The 12254-nt window shown below is 33.5% G+C and overlaps 1 protein-coding gene across 1 annotated transcript; it reads left to right on the forward strand.

Moving 5' to 3' along the window:
• The first annotated feature begins 8353 nt into the window (after positions 1–8353).
• Positions 8354–8608, forward strand: LOC110629249 (polcalcin Aln g 4). Its single transcript, XM_021776163.1, has one exon. It carries the CDS (start codon positions 8354–8356, stop codon positions 8606–8608), a length of 255 nt encoding a protein of 84 aa, XP_021631855.1.
• The last annotated feature ends 3646 nt before the right edge of the window (positions 8609–12254 follow it).

Consider the following 12254-nt stretch of genomic DNA (forward strand, 5'->3'; position numbering starts at 1 on the left):
ACCTGTAGCCGAGAGCCGCGTAAACGGGCCATAATAGCAAGACTCTCGTCCATCTCAGCTTTATGCAGAAGTCTAAGATTCATGCCCCACGATTTCAAAGCAATACGACAGGCCACAAGCTTACCCTCAACGTCCATATCTGGAGAAAGTTGCCAAATATCCGAAATTAAGGTCCGACACCCTGCCTCACGGAGCCACGTATTCTCAAACCGGAAACGATGAGTATGGCGTTGATCCACAAAGCATCTGACAGCAAGAAGAATAGGCAGATGGTCCGAAGTAGAGAAACCCAACACTTCAGCAGTAGAATTAGAAAACCTGGTACGCCACTGAGCATTAGTAAAAACACGGTCCAACCTAGATTCCACCCAGCCATCACTATTTCTTCCATGCTCCCATGTAAAAGGATATCCCGTCATGGGGAATTCAATAAGACCAGAATCACAAAGCGCATCCCGAAAGCCATTAATCAAACGTGAAGGTTGAAGACGACCACCTCGCTTCTCAAAAGGTGATAGAATATCATTGAAATCGCCTAAACACACCCAGGGTGCTTCATGATGAGATGCCAGCATACGCAACCGTTGCCAAGATAAATGACGAAAGTTCCGATCAGCCTCGCCATAATAGCCTATCAAGCGCCAATTACCAACCCCTTCAATAAAAACTTCAGTGTCAATATGGTGTTGCGATGAGCTAAGAAGAGTAATAGAAGAAACCGATCTCCACAGTAAAGCCAGACCCCCACTACGACCCAAGCAATCCACACTGAAGAAACCATCATAAGCCAACAAATCTTTTATTTCATTCACCCGAGCAGAACAACATAAAGTTTCGATTAAGAAAAGAAAATTTGGCCTCTGAACTCTAACCATCTCTTTCAGGACCTGAACTGCTTGTGGGTTGCCAAGCCCACGACAGTTCCAACTAATACAACTCATTGATCTTCCTGGCCGATTACACCATCATCAACCCCGAAAACTAGGCCGTCAGCATCATCCGCCTCGCCGTCAACAGATAAACCCGCCATCTCCACTGAGACCGCATTCTCGTCAGTTGCCATGAAAAAATTCTAAAGAAAACAACAAATCATAGGAAAACTTATCATAGAAGACAAGACAAAAACTCCCAAACAGGGAAGACTTTTCAACTCCCAAACAGGGAACAATGATGCATTTGGTTTGTAATATAATTATTAAATATTAATAGGAGTGTTTTGAAAATTTTAATTATTTCTCTATTGCGACTTCTTTTTTTTTTTTTTTTTTTAAATTTTAAAAGTTTTAATATTTATTAAATATACTATATAATGTCTCTTTGTCATTAAGAGAAGATTTTTGTTATTATATGATTTATATATTTTTGTAATTTTCTCATATCAGCTTTATGCATATCTCAATATATATATATATATATGGGGCAAAAAGTGACAAATATGCCCTTAAACTTTGCATTGAGACCAAATATGCCAAATTAATTTTTCAGTCCTCAAAACTGATTATTTTAATCTTTAAATCCCTTGGCAAGATCACAAGTAGGCTGAGGATTGAATTGGTTAAGTTTAAAATCAAATTGAACTGAATAAATTGAAAAATTAAAATTTAAGTATTTGTAAAAATTGAATCATATTATGTAAAAATTCAATTTGAATCGAATCGATCTGATTTGATTTGATTTAATTCAGTTTGATCGGTCGGAATTTTTAATAGAATTTTTATTTTTTTATACCTTATTTTAAGTATTCTATAATTCAATTAAAATATTTCAATCTTATTTAATGTCTACTCTCCCTATATTATTACAAAAAAATAATATTGGTAAGTAATTAATCTGATTTTTTTTTATTTTTCTCTTATTAAAATTGAATTGAAATAATCAAATTTTTTAAAATTTAAAATTAAATCAAACTAAATAATTTATAAATCGAACTGAATTTTTAAATTAATTTGATTTGATCAATTAGTTCGTATGAACTAAATACTACTCAACTCTACAAGCCTAATAAAAAACATGAGCATTTAAAGAAAGTTAATCGCAATCAGAGTTCAAATAAAAATAAAACTCTGAACCTTCATAGTTGATCCAAATAAAAATCAAATATGAAAATCTTAATATCGTAAAAATTGTAGTTGCAGAAATTGACTATAGAATTCTCTAGTGTGCAAGAGAGAGCTCTTATTTTTCTCTTAAATATTGCTTGATATAATTAGATAGATTTAGTTTCCTTGATATCCTCACAATTTCTTGGGACAATGCATAAGTCGTAGAGGATGGATGGACATATCTTGATAATCATTGTATTTGTATTACTTTTTACATGAAGTTCTTTACTTGCTGCTGTCGGAACAGAGGCCACTGGCATATTAGTCTTCACCATCCGCTCATCTTCCCATTTCCAAAAGAGGCGGCGTTAAGGGCGGCTGCGACAACAACAACCATTCACTCAAAATCATCTCCACATGAAACTAAGATGAATTATGCAAGTATTGTAAAAAGTCTGGACACAACCTTGTTAACTGTCCCACCATAGAGCGCAAATACTGTCATGATCGTGGGCATATCCTTGAAAACTGTCCTATTCGACCTCTTAAGCCAAAAATATTTCATTGAAGTCCAAATATTTCCCTAAGTCTGAATCATCTCCCATTATTGTTGCTGCTTCAAAAGGATCTAATGCCATAACGATGAATGATCTTGAGGCTCTCCTCAAACAGGTTATATCTTCCGGTTCTTCTCCTTCTACTGCCATGTCTATTAACTCCAGGTAAAACTCCTTGGTTTTTTTACTGTGCTTGTTGCAAACACATGACTTTTGATATTTCTGTCCTATCTATCAAACTGTTGCGTCTTCTCTATCCAACATACATACAGTTAATGGTCCTCAAATGTCAATAACTCATACTACATTTGCTTCTATTTTTAATCTTCGACTTTCTAAATATGATTTGTATTGGCTAATTATGTGAACTTGGATTTACTCTTACATTTTCTTCTCATGGTTGTCAGTTACAGGATCCGTAGACGAGGAAGATTCTTGGGATGGGACGTAAGGTGGGCAAATTATTTTAGCTCACTTCTATAGATCTTCCTTTCTCTCGACCTGTTGTTGTTGCAACAACTGTCTCTCCATTGTATCAGTGGCAGCTTCGTTTAGGTCATACCTCTACTAGTGAACTTTGATCTTTAATTTCCAGTAGTCAATTAGCCATGTCAAAGTTTGAACCTTTTAATTGCTTACATTGCCAACTTGCTAAACAAACAACATTATCCTTTAGTAAAAGTAATTCTACTAGCCATATTCATTTTGGGCTTGTTCAGTCCGAAACCTGGGGGCCTTCTCCTACTCCCACTGTTAATAGTTATAAATATTTTGCTCTATTTATTGATGATTGCTCTGCTTCACGTAGATTTATTTTTTGAAGCATAGATCTGAATTATCACAAACTTACATTAATTTTGCCAATATGATCAAAACTTATTTCTCTCACAATTAAAATTTTTGAAACAGACAATGCTATGGAATATAGAGATTTCAATCTTCTTCAGTTTTTATAAAAACAAAATACTTTGTTTCAACGTTATTGTCCTAGTACTTCCCAACAAAATAGAAGGGCATATTGTAAACATCGACATATCTTAAGACTTTGTTTGTGCTCTCCTCCCTTTGCATCTTGTCTCAAAAAATTTTAGGGAGAGGTAGCGTTCACAGCTATGTATGCCATAAACCGTACTCCTTTCATAATTCTTAATAATTTGTCTCCTTTGGAACATTTATATGGTAGACCTCTTGATTGTACTAATCTTAGAGTCTTTGGATGTGCTTGTTTTATTCTTCTATAGCCTCATGAGCTTACAAAGCTAGAGCATCATGCTCATTTGTGTTGTTTCTTAGGCTATGGCATTGAGCATAAATGTTATTGTTATTGGGATCCTCTCTCTCATAGACTACGCATCTCTTGTCATATTACTTTTTGGGAGCAACTTATGTTTTCCTCATTATCAAATTTTCATGCATCCTTGTCTATACCTTCTCTTTTCTTTACTGATTCCTCTGCAGAGTTATTTCCACCTTCGGATTCAGCTATTTTCGAAGACAATGATCTCACACTATCCACGTCAACTTCCTCTGAATCTACTACATCTGTAGATGTTGTACCAAACCCTCCTCTTAAAACACTTTGTCGTTCTGATAGAATCCAAGTACCTCCTTCTCATCTTAATGATCATCGTTGTTTCTCTGTTATACTTTTCTTACGTGAGCCTTGATCTTATCACGAGGCAAGTTCTGACCCTCTTTAGCAGCAGGCTAGAAGAGGAACTTCATGCTTTAGAGAAAGCTCACACTTTGGACTTAATTGATCTTCCTATAGGCAAAATACCAATTAATTATAAATAGGTTTACAAAATTAATACTCGGTCAGATGAGTCTATTGAGCATTATAAACTGCATTTAATTGCCAAAGGATATACTTAAGAATATGGTGTTGAGTATGAAGAAACATTTGCTCCCGTAGCATATTAGTTGTTGTTACGGTCAAAAGGTAGCAAGTTTTTCAAATGGACGTTCAAAATGCCTTTTTGAACGGTGATCTACAAGAGCAAATTTATATGTAATCACCACCTGGTTATTGTCCCTTACCTCGTCAAGTCTGCCGTCTGCATCGGGCATCATATAGTTTAAAACAGGCACATCGAGCATAATTTGCAAAAATTCAGTACTACTATTTTTCATTTTTCATTCTAGCCCTTATGACTTTGCATTTTTCATTTAACATAAAAAGTAAATATCGTTCTTCTCTTACTTTATATCGATGATACAATCATTATCGTAGATGAAGTTACAAATATCACTGATTTTCAACATTAGTTTAGTCAACATTTTGAAATGAAGGATTTTGGTCCTCTCAAATCTTTTCTTGGCCTAGAGGTGACTTATGCTTCAGATGGATATTATCTTTCTCAAACTAAATATGCTTCAGATTGACTAGCTCGCACTAGTCTAATGATAACAAAATAGCCTCATCGCCTCTGAAGTCTAATGTTAAACTTACTTTTGTTGATGGAAGCACTCTTGATCCCACTCTTTACCATCAACTAGTCAGAAGCTTGGTGTATCTTACTATGACTCAACATGATATAGCTTATTTAGTACATTTAGTGAGTCAATTTATGGTTGCTCCCTTTACCACACATTTTGCAACTCTTCTTCTGCTTCTTCAATACATTAAATGAAACGAATTTGTCCAAATCACTTTTGAATCCACTTTTTATTTGACCCAAAATGATTAATCCAAATTATTTAATAGTTTTGTACTAGCTATTATATACGATTTCAATTTGCCATAATTTGTCGATGTGGGATGTCTCCCACATCTCAAGCAGCTGACCGTTATACTCTATCCCGCTAAATTTGCGATATCCTTATCGCAATTAAATTGAATACAATTGCTAAATAAGGACCAGACATTTAGGTATTGTGGTACGCTACGTTACACTCTATCCCGCTAAATTTGCGATATCCCTGTCGCAACTGAATTGAATACAATTGCTAAATTAGGACCGGACCCTTAGAATTGTGGTTCGCTAGTATCTCGGGCGGCTCCATCTAGTTTCACACGGGTAGCGCTTTTCTCGCAGGCCCACTAACTTTGCATAATTTGTCTGACCTAGAATGGCTTTGATACCAATTGAAATAGTTCGGCCCAAATTGACCCAAATCACTTTTGGACCCACTTTATATTTGGTCTAAAATGGTTAACTCAAGTTATTTAGTAATTTCGTGCTAGCTATTATATACAATTTTAATTTATCGTAATCCGTCGATGTGGGACGTCTCCAGCTGACCGTTATACTCTATCCCGCTAAATTTGCGACGTACTCGTCGCAATTGAATAAGATACAAGTGCTAAATCAGGACCAGACCATTAGGTATTGTGGTTCGCTAGTACCTCGAGCGGCTCCACCTCGTCTCACACGAATAGCCTTTCCTCGTAGGTTTCTACTAGCTCTGTCTGTACAATTTGTCTAACCCAGGGTGGCTGGCTCTGATACCAATTGAAACAGCCCGACCCAAACTATCCCAAATTACTTTTGGACTTGATCCAGAATTATTAATCCAAATTATTTAGTAGTTTCGTACTAGCTATTATATACAATTTCAATTTGTCTTAATCCTCCGATGTCCAGCAACTGACTGTTACATTAAAGGTACTTTATTTCGTGGTTTACAATTTTCTTCTCACTCTCCGCTCATCTTAGCAGGGTACTTTGATGCTAATTGAGCTAGTGATTAATCTACTGATCGTCGCTCTACCACCACTGGCTATTGTTTTTTTAGAATCTTTCTTATTTCTTAGAGTAGCAAGAAATAAATTGTTATTACTCGCTCCGGTATAAAAGCTGAGTATCGTGTGCCCTTACTGATGCCATTTCTGAATTATTATGGTTGTGATGGCTACTTTCTGATATTGGACTCTTTCATCCAACTGCGACTCTTCTTCATTGTGATAATTGGAGTGCCATTCAAATTGCCCATAATGATATTTTTTATAAGCGTACTAAATACATTGAGATAGATTGTCACTTTTTCAGCCATCATCTTATTTAGGGCACTTTGAATCTTGTCTATGTCTCCTCTTCTTATTAAACTGATATTTTTATCAAGGCTTATCATCCTGGTCATTTCACAAATTTAGTTACCAAACTTAAATTGGCATCCTCTCTTGTTTCTGCATTTTCACTTACCTTAGGAAATAACAGTTTCTATTGGGGTGATCAACAGTGGTTTCATCATGATCCGTTGATCTTGAGCTGGATATGGGTCAATACAATTCTAATTCAGTTCTTAATATTGAACCAGCCCTGAATCAAAATAATAAAATAATTCCAGTTCAATGTAAAACTTTTATTCTTCTTGATAATCCTAAGAGTCATGCACACACCTAATAAATAGTATTTCGCCAAAATTTGTAGGGAAACATGAGTCCTCAAGAATTTTGTTTTTTTTTTTTTGACAAAATCACTTCTTTATGTTCAATTGATTAAGGGTTAGTGAAGCAACGACACGTGTTGTTAAGACGTTGCTGTTTCTTTCCTCGGCCATTTCATTTTTTTTTCCGAATATTTTGTTCTCACATGATTTAATTAATAATTTAGTAGAATAAAAAAATGCAAAATGAGTTTAAAAGTGAGGGGTTGTCTTTCTTATAAAAGGAATTAATACACTGATAAAAAATCTCGTCAAATTCTCACGAGCATTTTCTTAGAAGATTGACTGTAATTTACTTGCAAAATCTCAATGTGATTCTAATCATTCTGTAATAATGAGTGAACAAAACCAACTTCAATGTCTTCTAATCTTTCATAAATAACCAGCCATGCGATGAACCACATAGGCAAATGTGAGAGGAAAAGATATATGTAGACATTATCTTGGTATTTGAATTTTGACTAATTTAAATATTATATTTTATTAGGAGAATAAATAAATTAAATTATTCGTAAACTATTGAGATTCAACTCATTAAAAAATTCGATCGAACTCAAATAGACTTATAAATGAGTCAAATTTGAATTTAATTTTTAGACACTCCATAGTATTCATCTCATTAAATCTCGTAAATTTGAATCGTTTCAAATTTATGAGCTGACTTGTAAACTGTACTCAATATTATAAGAGAATTAATCTCAAATGTTGTATAAATTTTCATGAACTACGATTTGAGTTTTCTAAACTTCAGTCTAATATAATTTGATTACACTTTTAGAACTTATATATTCATTTCGTTAAGACTTAAAATCTTATTCTTTTAAATTTGCAATCTAACTGGTATACTATTTAATTTTAAATTTATTAATTTTAAATTAAAATTTATTATAATTGTTATTCGAAATTAAACTTGATAAAAATCTAATTTATCTAAACTCATCTATGAAATGAATCAAATTTGAACTTATGATATTCAGCTCGAGTTCGACTAAAGTTCAAAAAAAATTAAACGAATCAAACTTCAACTTTTTAAAACTCAACTTAGTCTCGATTCATTTTTACTCTTATATTTTACTAAATTTTATCATAACGTTTAAATAATTGATCTAATTAAACTATTAGTACTTTTTTCCAAAAAAAAAAAAAAAAAAAAAGAAAAAAAAAACTATTAGTATTTGTAAGGAAAACTGTTGAGAAGTTTAAGCTGATCCATTCCTATTTCCAGCACAATGACTCCGATTCCAATTGCTGGCCTTACAGGCAAAATCACTTAATCTTATAAAAGCTTAATACTCTTATTCTCTCTTTTAAAACTCAACTATTCAATTATCATATTAATCACTTGAATAAAAAGAGCTTGAAACTATGGCCGATGAAGCACAGGACCAGGCTGAACGTGAGAGAATTTTCCGGCAATTTGACTTGAATGGAGATGGAAAAATCTCTGCCACAGAGCTCGGCGATTGCTTAAAGACCATCGGCTCCGTCACCCAGGATGATGTTAAGCGTATGATGGATGAGATTGATACTGATGGTGATGGCTTCATTTCATTTGAAGAGTTCATACAGTTTGCCAAAGCTAACAGCGGCTTAATGAAGGATGTTTCTAAAGTAAATTAATTTTATTTGTTATTTTATATTGATTTTCAAAATAATCATACATCAATATAGAATAAAAAAGTGTTAATTTGATGGGTTTGATGAAAACCCTTCAAAACAATTTTCAGCAGTTTGCGTTAAAGTTTAAGCCCATGTAATTTAAAAAAAAAAAATTATTTTGTATTTATCCCTCATAAACTTGCATGTTTTTAGTAAAGCATAGAAGCTTCTTGCTGAAATTTCGACCCTTTGTATGATATAATTAATTTTGTAAGAAAATATTTAAATAATTTTTTTCAAAATGATGGAAGATTTTTATTTTTTTTAATATAAAAGTTTTTCAAATTTAAAAAAAAATAGATTTTTCGTTTAAAAAAATTATTAAAAAATAATTAAATTAAATTTTTATAAAATTATTGATTCTTCTAAACATAGTGTTCATGATATTAATAAAAAAAAAATAGTATAACCACATAAAATATAAAATATGCACGTAAATAAAAAATATTTACTAATAACGACAACGAGTGGTATAAAACTGATTAGATTCAATTTAAAATTTTAACCAATAAAATTTGGTTAAAACGATATAATAGCAACGACAATTAGAAATTGAAAAGTTTTATTGAAATTTTTGAAAGATTAAAAAGTTGATCTCAAATAGTTAAGAAAATACTATTTATAAATAGAAAAAATTCTAATATATAAAATTATAAAAATATCTTAAAAAGTAATTAAAATATAAAATTAATTCTCTAAATGGTGAAATTTTCGCCATGAATTTTATAACAGACTTTCAGCTCTCATCACACTTTTTAAAGCTACGTGTCTCGAAATTTCATTTCTGAAAAATTATCATCTGAAAAATTATCGTGAATTTTCATTGAATGTCGACAGTAAAAATTAGGATAGATCTAAGTATACCGTAAAATTCAATATTAATTATTTCGTGTCAATGAGAGTAACTAATATTAAAGTAATTTCATATCTATAAAATTTCAAGTTTGGGAGTAACTAATTTTGCATCAACTACAATGATCACTGTCAAGTACAAAAATCATATAATACTATATTAAAATTATACTGTCATTTCATGTAAAATTACTTACGTGGAACAATGGTGGTATTGTAATAACAGAGACAGTGGAGGTTGCCCTGAGTATTGCTTTTTTGCCCCATATTTTAACCAAAATTAATTTTTGTCCACTTGAAATGTCAAACTTACCATGCTAATTTGATCAAATTCAATAATGATTGGAGTTTTTTCATAAGCTTTTACACATTTAAATTTCCTATTTTCTTTTTCATGCAATAAAAACTTTTATTTTCCTTTATAAAAAGGAAAAGACAACAAATTATTATGAAATATTGTTTTAGTACGCTTTTATACATTTAAATTTCCTTTTTTTTTTCATGCAACAAAAACTTTTAATTTCCTTTATAAAAAGGAAAAGAGAAGAAATTTATGAAATATTGTTTTAGTACTACTATATTAATTCATGGAACCCAAATTAAAAGATAGCTAATACTTTTAATAATAAATAAGAACCTAATAAACAAATAACTAACTACAGCAGAAAGAAATAACGGGGGATTATGAAGGAATGAAAATCTATTTCATTACTTTATCCACGACTAACCTTTTTTCTTTTTGAAATGAAAATTGGGGATTGGGAGAGTAGAATATGAGATCTCTCATATTTACTCAGATGCTCTTATCTTTAGACTAAATCTGTGAGTGTATCCACAACTAACCTTAAATACTCATGTAACAGCCTTGTGAATTTGGTGCAATCTCTCGCCCTTGAGCAACCTATTGAGAGAAATTTTATAATACAATCGTCGTTAATAGTGAGTCTCATATAAGTTACATAATGATGAATTGAAATCCAGTAGGGTCACCAGATACGGATACCCGAACTATGGTTTGATTTAATGGACAGATCAATAAATTGTGATTGGATTCAATAAGTGGAGAATGCCTTTAAGATTTCATATGGATCTCTCCATACTTTACCTTGAAGAAAATGCCTGCAAAATATGAGAAAAAGGTCAAAACTCTATCGGAGACGCTCCAGTGGAGGCACTTCGATGTTAAAGTCAGATCCAGAATTTTTAGTGTGATGCATTAACACAAAAAGAAAATAAGAATATAGTGTTGAAGAAAAGGAGAAAGTTCCAAAAAATACATGTGAGAGTGTAAGGAGATTCTAAGAAAGAGATCCTCTTTTTTTTATTTAGATCAGGGATATATATACCGATTGATCATTCACTAACACTCCTTGTGTCATGTCCTATCGGACTGGACGGGGATGTCCTCCTACAGGCATGTCAGGCGGCTCATTAATGGTGGACAGTTGGCTAATAAATGCAGAGTTGGTTAACCAATACCTTGTCTATCGTATTCATCACGTTAGTCTATTTTATTGCAGGCGTATTTATGACTCCGGTGATGTACTGAGGAGTCAACCAACATGTTGGAGGTCGGCACCTTATGCTAGTTTTATCAGATCGTGCCCGACTCACCCGATCTATATAGAGGTGAGTTCCTTTCGGTCATTGAGGTCGGCTGCATCCACATTCAATGCATCATTGTAACACGAGCTTTGAAAAGATTTGTTTGTCCACTCCGGGCTTTCACAGGGTCAGGGGCGTTGGTGGTCTAATCCTTGTACCTTATAGGTCAGACTTTCTACTATTCGGTCGGACTAGTGAGTTCTTTTCCGTCACTGAGGTCGGCTGCATCCACATTCAATGCATCGTTGTAACACGAGCTTTGAAGAGATTTGTTTGTCCACTCCGGGCTTTGACAGGGTCAGGGGTATTGGTGGTCTAATCCTTATACCTTATAGGTCGGACTTTCTACTATTCGGTCGGACCAGATGGAAAGGTTCATGGAACCCTTACGAATCTTGTGTATACGTGTCATGATCTCAACGAACCCTGTTATTTATATGTTATCAGATGCCCTTTTGCTTCTCCAAAGGTTATTTATGACAGTTGGAGCAATGAATTTAATCTTATGGAGCCGTTATGGAAGGTTTTCGATGCATTTCCCTTCGAGAAACATGTCCTTATCGTTATTGATTTTCGAATAGACTCCATTAAATGAAGGCAATGATCATCGGGGGGTTTTCGAAGAATCGCCATCTGTGATCTTTTAGGGAATTTGAATTTTGTCTTTATGTATCTAGCTCTCTCCTTTTTTTCGTTTTCTTTGCTGGGATTCTCTGCTACAGGTACATCTTTTCCCACCATGGCTCTCATTGAGTTTCCTTCGGTTGAGAGGCTCCCTTCTAATGTTACTTGTAGCAAACTCCACCGGGCTATTCCTAAGGAGCTTTTATCTGCTCCTTATTATATTCGGGCTCCTTGTTCTACTGAGTGGATCATACTCTTTTCTTGTCCTCCTCCTGCTAGTCTTGAGGATGCTCAGAACGGGAAGAAATTAGTTTTCTTCTTGAAATAATTTGAGTAAGGGCTATCGTTTCCTCCTTCTCGCTTTTTCATTTGGGGCTTTTAGGTTTTACAGGGTCTCTTTTGGGATGCTAATTCCTTATTTTGTCTTGTTCATGAGAGCCTTTGAGGTAGTATGTTGGAGGTGGGGTTTCAGGCCATTTATTAGCCTTTTTAGTCTTTCTTTAGGATCACCAAATCAAATAACAGG

Source organism: Manihot esculenta, chromosome 13, assembly GCF_001659605.2.
Source record: "Manihot esculenta cultivar AM560-2 chromosome 13, M.esculenta_v8, whole genome shotgun sequence".
Taxonomy (NCBI): Eukaryota; Viridiplantae; Streptophyta; class Magnoliopsida; order Malpighiales; family Euphorbiaceae; genus Manihot; species Manihot esculenta.